The 8,394-nt window shown below is 53.2% G+C and overlaps 2 protein-coding genes across 2 annotated transcripts in view; one reads left to right on the top strand and one right to left on the bottom strand.

The window, feature by feature from the left end:
- Positions 1 to 1,450, bottom strand: part of LOC119093112 (putative G-protein coupled receptor CG31760) — a 6,594-nt gene extending 5,144 nt beyond the window's left edge. The window contains exon 1 of the mRNA XM_037216012.1: positions 1,443 to 1,450. Coding sequence (XP_037071907.1) covers positions 1,443 to 1,450 — 8 coding nt within the window. The remainder of the gene's footprint in view (positions 1 to 1,442) is intronic.
- Positions 1,451 to 2,467: 1,017 nt separating this feature from the next.
- Positions 2,468 to 7,661, top strand: LOC119093103 (putative G-protein coupled receptor CG31760). The gene is made up of 7 exons (XM_037216002.1): positions 2,468 to 2,487; positions 3,106 to 3,217; positions 3,775 to 3,895; positions 4,684 to 4,822; positions 5,268 to 5,367; positions 6,856 to 6,996; positions 7,452 to 7,661. Exons 1-7 carry the CDS (start codon positions 2,468 to 2,470, stop codon positions 7,659 to 7,661), a joined length of 843 nt encoding a protein of 280 aa, XP_037071897.1.
- Positions 7,662 to 8,394: the final 733 nt, after the last annotated feature.

Raw genomic sequence — 8,394 nt, 5'->3', positions numbered from 1 at the left:
TTACTTAGATTTGCGTATATGTGCTGCAGTGCGTGAAGCTCTCCGGTTTTTTTGTATGTCTGCAGTGTTTTTTGTTTTTTTGTTAAGATTTAGCTCAAACCCTTGGCTCAGATGGATTTTTGGCATGAGAGCCCACACTAAGCAGCGCTGGTCGCGCGAGACCTAACGCCCCATCCGGTCTGTGAAATGCCAGGTCAACGGCAGAAATGCGGCAGGTTAACGTGCCCTAATGCTCGGCACGGTCCGTCCAGCCCTCTGACGCATCTGACCTCTACCGTAGCCGCTGCCACCAGCTGCAAGCTATTCCGGTCAGGGGCAAATAATGAGCGTTTAAAACGACTCGAACCCACCCCGCAAAGGGATGGTCAATTCCGTATACAGGCGCTCCGGTCAACTGAGTTACCGGGCCCCTCCACCTTCAACAACGCACTCCGTGGACGGATATTGATTTCATAGCTGGCCTGACTTCGTAGTCAAATGAAGGAGCCTTGATGTCGCCACTTTTCGACCTGCTGCTCACTGTCTGAGTGACTGATCAAATTGCTGCAGAGATTTGATTGCCGCCGCGTCATTTGATGACGGTGCATGCGCGTAGAGACAGTGATGAAGTCGTGGCCGTGCAGATCATGCAGTACCTCAGAGCCAGAGATACGTCCACGGCTAGCTTGCTCGCTCGCAGCTGTGTTGCTGGCTCTCTCGCAGCAGCACCGCCAAGTAATTTGCCCTAACGCCGCACTTGGACCAGAATTACAGAGGTCGCTGACGTTACCTCGGAAGGTTGCGGTCGCACGTTTCGTCTGCAAGGGTTCAACCATTCGGATTGAAACCGACAAGGCGGTCCGTAGCGCATAACGTAGTGGGAAACTGATCGAAAGATCGACTGCAGTAAGAACAGAGGAAACAGAAACAAGAACATCTTTCTGGTAACAAGAACTTGGGCAAGCTGACAAATCCCAAGTAGGGACAGCTTGGCCAATGGTGTAAGTTATGTGCCGGTTTGACGAGTTTTGCGACGTGGGCCAACTACGGTGATGACAAACGCGAATATTGTTATCTTGTGGGTGACACTTTTTATTGCAGAAAACACCGCTACAAGAAGACTATGGATTTATCGGCCTTCAGGGGAAGGGAGAGGGCACAAATAAGTACGAGTGCGACGCAGCTCTTTTCCCCGCATTGTATATGAATGCCTTTAGGAGCCTCTTACTCGCCAATGTATGAAAGCAATTCTTTGTGAGCTGTCCACCCGGTCTGCCGAGCGCGGCAGCGGAGGGTCCCAATAAATTCCTGCGTTGTATCGCCTTCCAAATGCGTTATACACGCAGTTAATTGAACTGAGCCAGCTGAAAAGCGACGCACCTGTAGCCCACCACCGTGATATGTATCAAGCTTAATTGCGACGAATGATTCTTTTTTACTATGGCGTGCTCGCTGCCACGTACTCAAACATGTGTCGACCACGCCTTTCTTGAAGGACAGGACATTTCACTTGCAACGCCAAGTTTAAAAGTGTAAGTAAAGATACTCAAAATGGGCAAAGTACACTCAATCTGGCACATATTGCTGAAAATTATCGGCCATTTTGATTGGTACCTGTTACACAATCAGTGGAGCCTCGGAGCTAGGAATGCAGACCTCCCCCCGCGTTCAGCAGATGAACACGCCGTTAGCAAGACATCAGCACGTGTGGTTGGGTCCTGCTGGAGCTTTGTAAATGTGCGTTCGTGTTCAAGAAGCTGTTTTCAAGGAGATGTTTCCTTGCATGCAGATCGAATGCATGACAAGGTGGCGTTGCCTGTAATATTACAAAATCACTACAATCTTATCTTGCCCATTCGGTAAGTGCAGGGATGTGGAGTTCTCAAATCGTGAAGAAAAAACCCTGTAGAACACGAATCGTAAGCCAGCGCAGATTTCAATGACCAGGCGTCACAGAGACGTGAGATCAACCAAAAATGACTCACGAAAAAACCAGCATTTGTGTTGGACAATGCACGAGCTCGCAGTTTCATCTTATTAAAGGCTGTCGTGCGCCGACCAGGGATCCGCCCATTTGGGGATTGTTCAGAATTAGGCTCTGTTCTCCTTAACCAGAGTAGGAACGAACGACAGACCAAGTGCCTAAGGTGGGCAAATATACCGTCCACAAATCACATATATATATATATTATATCTATATATATATATATATTATATAATATATACATATATTATAGTGTGTGTGACATTTACACATAGATGCGATGGTAATAGATCTGGACAGTCGGCCATTGAGCCAATCCTTTTTTAAGGTCGTTATCAATCTTTTCGGAAAACATTACCAACTGAGAACACTTGAGTCACTTGCCACACCTTGACAGCGGCTGCCGAACCGTAGATCAGTGCAGATCTATTGCTGTCGTAGACTGAGGTCGCCAAAGGCCTGGTCAGAGCAGCCCAACCAAGTTTCACCGATGCTGCTACCGTAATGAAGCGTACGGATGTTGCGTCAGTATATCCTCCGTAGATACCACTGCCACGAAAGGCGGTTTTCCCAACGCATACCTAATGTGTACATACCCACACACACGCACACACACACACCCACACCCACCCACACCCACACACACACACACACACACCCACACCCACACGCACACACCCACACCCACCCACACCCACACCCACACCCACACCCACACACACACACACACACACACACACACACACACACACACACACACACACACACATATATATATATATATATATATATATATATATATATATATATATATATATATTGTACGCATACGTTTGTATATATGAGCCTGAATTGCCAAAAGCTTCATTGTCTAGGTTTTATTACTCGCAAATCACATCACACACAATGAGAATCATCACAAGAAGGCGATGCGTACGATGCTCGATCTTTTAAGATATCCGACAACCATATCCGGTCACAGTTTCAGGCGTTTCCCAGAGAGCGCCGACATCCGTGCCACGACACACCCGTCTCGTCTGTGCTGTGCTGTGCTGCTGCGCTGTGCTGTACCGCTGTGTGTGCTGCTGTGTGTCGTCAGAGCTGTGCCCTGTGCCCCGCGCCGCGCTCCGCTCTGTCACCAGCCAGGTGTCACGCTCCAGGGTGTCCCTGACGTATCGGGTGAAGTCGGCGCACAAGCTGAAGCTCACGGACAAGCAGCTGCTGCAGTGGCTGTTCCCGATTCTGCTCATTATGGTAAAGAGTCGGCGACTAGACATTGGGTGCAACTGCTCGTCGACGTGACTCAATTCACGTGTTGGGTGAACGTTTTTAAATGCAGAACGCAGACTGCCGACCGGTGTCAGTTGTGTGACCTGTTTCAGTCGGTGGTTCTGCTTCATTCGGCGAAATTGTTTCTTGTCCAGTTGAAAGGCCTGGATCCAGTTGGAGACTGGTAAAAGTGGGCTGCCTTGTGTTCGTCGGCAGACTAGTGTCCTTTTGGCAGATTTCGCCACTTTCACTTCGCAGCCCTGCGTTAGTTCGCATACGTGTCTGTTGTAGTGTAGTGTTGTAGTTGTAGTGAGGCCTGTATCAGCTGTCGGACCCGTGTCACCCCTCGCGACACCTGAATCGTGTCACTCCCCATGACACCTGACCTAGTTATTGACACCTGACCCGTTTCACCCCCCATGACACGGGACCTGTGTCACCTCCGGGGACACATGATCCGTGTCGTATTCCATGACACATGATCCGTGTCGCCTCCCATGACACCGAACCCTTGCCACCTCCCGTGTGTCCGTACGCTGCAGATCATCTACCTGAGCTCGTGGACCATCAGTGACCCTCCGAAGGCCGTCGTTGTGCGGGACGCCGAGGGCCTCCAGTTCCGGCAGTGCGAGTTCGGTTGGTGGGACCACTCCATAGCGGCAGGTCAGCCCACACCCCCGCCCACAGCCCAGTATGTCGTCACGAGCGTGACGACACCGGTCACGCCTGTGCTCTGACTCGTGCCAAACTGCTACAGAGGGGCAGAGCTTCATTCCTTTTTCGATACTGACATGACATGAACTGACGGTGAACGCCAAACACTGGCTGTTTTGCTTGTCCTTCTGGTGTTTGTCCCACATCGGGCTTAGTTAGCAAGCGCTTGGTCACGCGGCACGTTCCTAATGAAACTCTGGTCGTCCGCGGGACACGTGCCCAGCGGAATTGACGTCAGAGGCGCAGGTGTTGAAAACAATACCCTGAAACATCGGGCTGTTGCAGCCGCTCGATCAGGTCAATCGATCGGGTCAATTTGCTGGGCCGCCTGACTGCGCAGTTTCACGCCGGTACAGTCGTTATCAGGCGATGTAGTGACTGTTGCTATATGACAATGCAGTGAGTGTCGTTATATGGCGATGTAGTGAGTGTCGTTATATGACGATGTAGTGAGTGTCGTCTTATCGCGGTGTAGTGAGTATCGTTATACGGTGATGTAGTGAGTGTCGTTATATGATGATATGTAGGGTGGCTGGTTATATGGCGGTGAAGTGAGTGTCGTTATACGGCGATGTAGTGAGTGTCGTCGTTATGAGAGTGTCGTTATGTGACGAGAAAGTGAGTGTCATTCCGAAAGTTTCTCTCTTGCACACACCATGCCGCGTAGTACAGCGCGAGATGAAATACCGCGGTCGTGAATTGAGGCTTGAATGACGGAGACTATACTTGTGCGGCAGGGGAGCTGCTGTTCCTCTTCTGGGGCATCAAGGTGTGCGTCAACGTGCGGAACGCGCAGACGCTGTTCGACGAGGCCAAGTACCTCAGCTGGGCCATCTACAACATCGCCATCGTCAACATTACCATGGCCATGGTGCAGTGAGTGACGACTCGTGGTGGTGGGGTCAGCTGGCGACCGGCCACTAAACCGGTGACGTGGAACGGTGTTGTGTTGCGTTGCCACGGTGACCCGAAAACGCAGGAAGTGGAGGGCCCGGCGAGGACGCGAGGATACTGACGTGGAGCCTCGCGAGGCATTAACGCATCACATGGAACTGATGCATGGAGCGACTGACGCGTGGAGTAGCCCTGACGCACGGCGTGGAACTGACGGGCGGTTGGGACTGGCACGGCATGGAGCTGGAAGGTCGGGGGTATCCGGCATAAGGTGCGACGTGCAAGCTGAAACGCTGTGTGACTGCCACATGGCATGGACATGACGCGCCAGGCGTGCTCAGATACTGCACGAGCTGACTTGTTTGCCAAACAGCTGTCGCCGCTGTAGGCTGAGCTGCGGCTGATGCTGCCTGCGGCTCTGTTTCAGTTTGCTGGTGCCGTCCGGACCGGACGTGAAGTATCTGTGTGGCTTCGTGAGAACCCAGCTCAGCACCACCACCACCATCGCACTCATCCTGGCGCCCAAGGTAGGAGATTCAACGGACTTCGTGAGGACCCAGCTCAGCACCACCACCACCATCGCACTCATCCTGGCGCCCAAAGTAGGAGACTTAACGGTCTTCGTGAGGACCTAGCTCAGCACCACTAACACCATCGCACTGATCCTGGCGCCCAAGGCAGGAGACTGAACAGTCTCGTCAACAGTGCTGTGCCTTTGTTTTTGGTGCCAGAGATAGGGTACGCACAGCACCGCCACCGAGGTGTCATGTGACCCACAGCAGTGCACTCTGGAGCCAGCCGGCGCCCCCGCTGCGCTGGCCCTACAACCCAAAGAAGGAGGCCTGATGGCCGCACACAGTACCCGTTGGAATGATCTCATCATTTCGTTCAGATGCTCGGTGCATAAGGTGGTGTACACAGTGTGCACACGGTGCCGTTATCACACTGGCCTGTTCCTCAAGGTAAGATACTTGGCCCTAACCTTAACGGAGTGTCTGTGGTATTCCCAAGCGGTATTTCTGGGAACGTCAAAGAGCGATGGAAGGAAGAGTCGCGACATCTTGGATATTCAAATCCGCTCATGGCGTGCGTTGCACAACAATTGGTTCCAAATCGTGTGAACTCGCTGAGCTGTGAAATTTGGAGGGCCGCAAAGTCGTATTTGCTTCAAAAGTGTTTGGTGTTTTTTTCTTCTTCACTGGCAATGAATGTCACCGATGGGCACACGATCTGCAGAGTGTAACAGTCTGCAACAATATCAATCACCTTTGCAGTTCATGGCCTTAATCAATGTGTTGCAATGACTTAGGAAGACAATTTGCTACCATAGATCATGCTTTGACCACTTACCGCACTAAATCTGATTCAGAACGTGATTTCGCGACAAAAGGGCTAAGTAGGTATCGTGTCATGTAAAGGAAGTCGTGGCCTAAATGTAACCTTGGATTCTTTAGCATAATGTGTGACCTGAGTTGGGCGTTCATCGGTTGACGCCAAGAGACCGAACCGACGGCGGCTGGTATTTCTGAGACACCATGCTGCCGACGTTTTTTGTCGACGAGATTGTTCAGTTTTGAACGAAATGGCGAGAGGTGCATGCCAGCCTCTTTTTCGCCACGCGGGCAAAAATAGCTCCCGGCTTCAGCGGAGATGTTATGTACACTGCATCACCACTGCACTCTTATTGGCGCCGAGGCTGAAGCGTGCGCCTATCTAGCTGTACCACCTATGCTTTACATGATAGCGAAGTAGCGTGCTATGCAGTCTTATGCGTGCGTGGCAGCGCACCGTGTTCAGGAAGGGCTTCCCTCTTTATAATCGGTATATCCCGCCGCACGAAAACGACTGCATTCGTTTTTCTATGCCACAGTCTTGCAAATAATGATATCCACAAACGGTTTCCGGCCACCGGCTCCGTATTCCGCTTCTCCGTCATGAACCTCTCGTCTTATTTTGGCCTGGGGCGTGAGTGGTGCGCGGGTGTGAGGCCCTCCTGAAGAGAGCGTCTGCTACAGTTTTACAGAATCGCCGTCGGGCTCGGCGACGAATATGACGCACGGGCTCAGGCCCGCGGCGCCGCCGCCTCCTTCTACCTGAACGGCATCGAGCCAGACGAAGAGGACATCAGCATCTATCGGGAGAATGAAGAACTAAAGGTTCATACTCCCGCTTCTAGAGAGTTGCCTGAAAACTGTGAAATGTGAAATGTTGGTCAGTTGGGTTTCAGCATTTCCTGGTACACCAATTAAAAAGAAAGTGGAAGGTTTCTTGCTGCTGTCACATGCCGAACAACAACACAGAACAGAAACCCGCCGTTTGTGGATAGCTGACAGTTTGAACAAGCCTAACTATGTTTGAAGGCACCTCGGTCCACCCGTCTCCTCCGTGACCTATGAAGGCACGTGACCTCTGCGTACAGCTCATGGGTTCCGTGTTAACTATGCCTCCTCTGCGAGCTGCTTTAACTACGGACGTCCGCGTTCTTTGCAAATTATACGACCTCTGTCGCCGGTGTTTGTCACTCGCCCCCGCACGTGTGCGGACACATGACCTTTGTCATGACCTGCATGACCTTTGCAAGCCGACTGACCTATAACCTGCGTCACCACAGGAGGAGGTGCAGAAGTTGGCGGCGCAGATCGAGTTCATGAAGATCGTGCACATGGAGGCCAACAACCGTCATCTGAAAACGCGGCGCGAGGGCTACTTCTCACAGAGCGCGCCCGGCCGGCGGAAGTCGAGCATTGGCGCGGCGCTGCGGCTGGACGCCTACACCAGTGTGGGGCCCGACAGTCTGGCTCTCAGAGGCAACGAGGTCTGATGGACGGCCCGCAGTCTTGCCGGAGAGAGTCTGGCGGAGCCGGCAGGCCGGGGGAGAAGTCCGTTGGATGTGAGCACTCCACCGGACAGACAGACCGAAGTCCGTTGTGAGTGGGCCCTCCGCCGGACAGACAGCGGTCGATGTCCTCGTGAACATGCAGTTTCCTTGCCAGACTGAGGGAGGGGAAGGGAGCGATGAGGCGCTGGCGCACTCGCAAGGACAAGCTGTGATCACGATGGTCTGGGTGGGGCGTGTCCTCTCAAGGAAGTCCGCCCGGTCGGATGCCCCTCACCGGTCAGAACAACACGTCAACGACCTCGAGGTGGTTGGAGGGGGAGGGGGTGATCGGCTCGCGAGAACGCCGGCATGGGCTGCCAACACTCCAGGGGCGGAGATCCCCGCCTCGGGGCCGAGGGCCGCAGCAATGTCGACCCGACCATGGCCCGCCGGCGCGGCCCGCCCTCTGGCCGGTGCTGGGGTGGTCTGACACTCTGACCGGTGCTGAGGTGGTCTGACCCTCTGATCGATGCCGAGGTAGCCTAACCATTTGACCGGCGCCGAGGTGGCCTAACCCTGTGACCGACGGCGAGGTAGCCTAACCTTCTGACCGGTGCTGTGGTGGTCTAACCTTCTGACCAGTGCTGGGGTGGTCTGACCCTCTGACCGGCGCTGAGTTGGCCTAGCCCTCTGACCGGTGCTCGGGTGGTCTGACCCTCTGACCGACGGCGAGGTG

The sequence above is a fragment of the Pollicipes pollicipes genome, unplaced genomic scaffold (assembly GCF_011947565.3).
Source record: "Pollicipes pollicipes isolate AB1234 unplaced genomic scaffold, Ppol_2.1 Scaffold_1600;HRSCAF=1878_pilon_pilon_pilon, whole genome shotgun sequence".
In the NCBI taxonomy this organism is placed as follows: Eukaryota; Metazoa; Arthropoda; class Thecostraca; order Pollicipedomorpha; family Pollicipedidae; genus Pollicipes; species Pollicipes pollicipes.
Note: the sequence above shows the minus strand (reverse complement) of the source record. Positions and strands in the feature narration are given on the sequence as shown.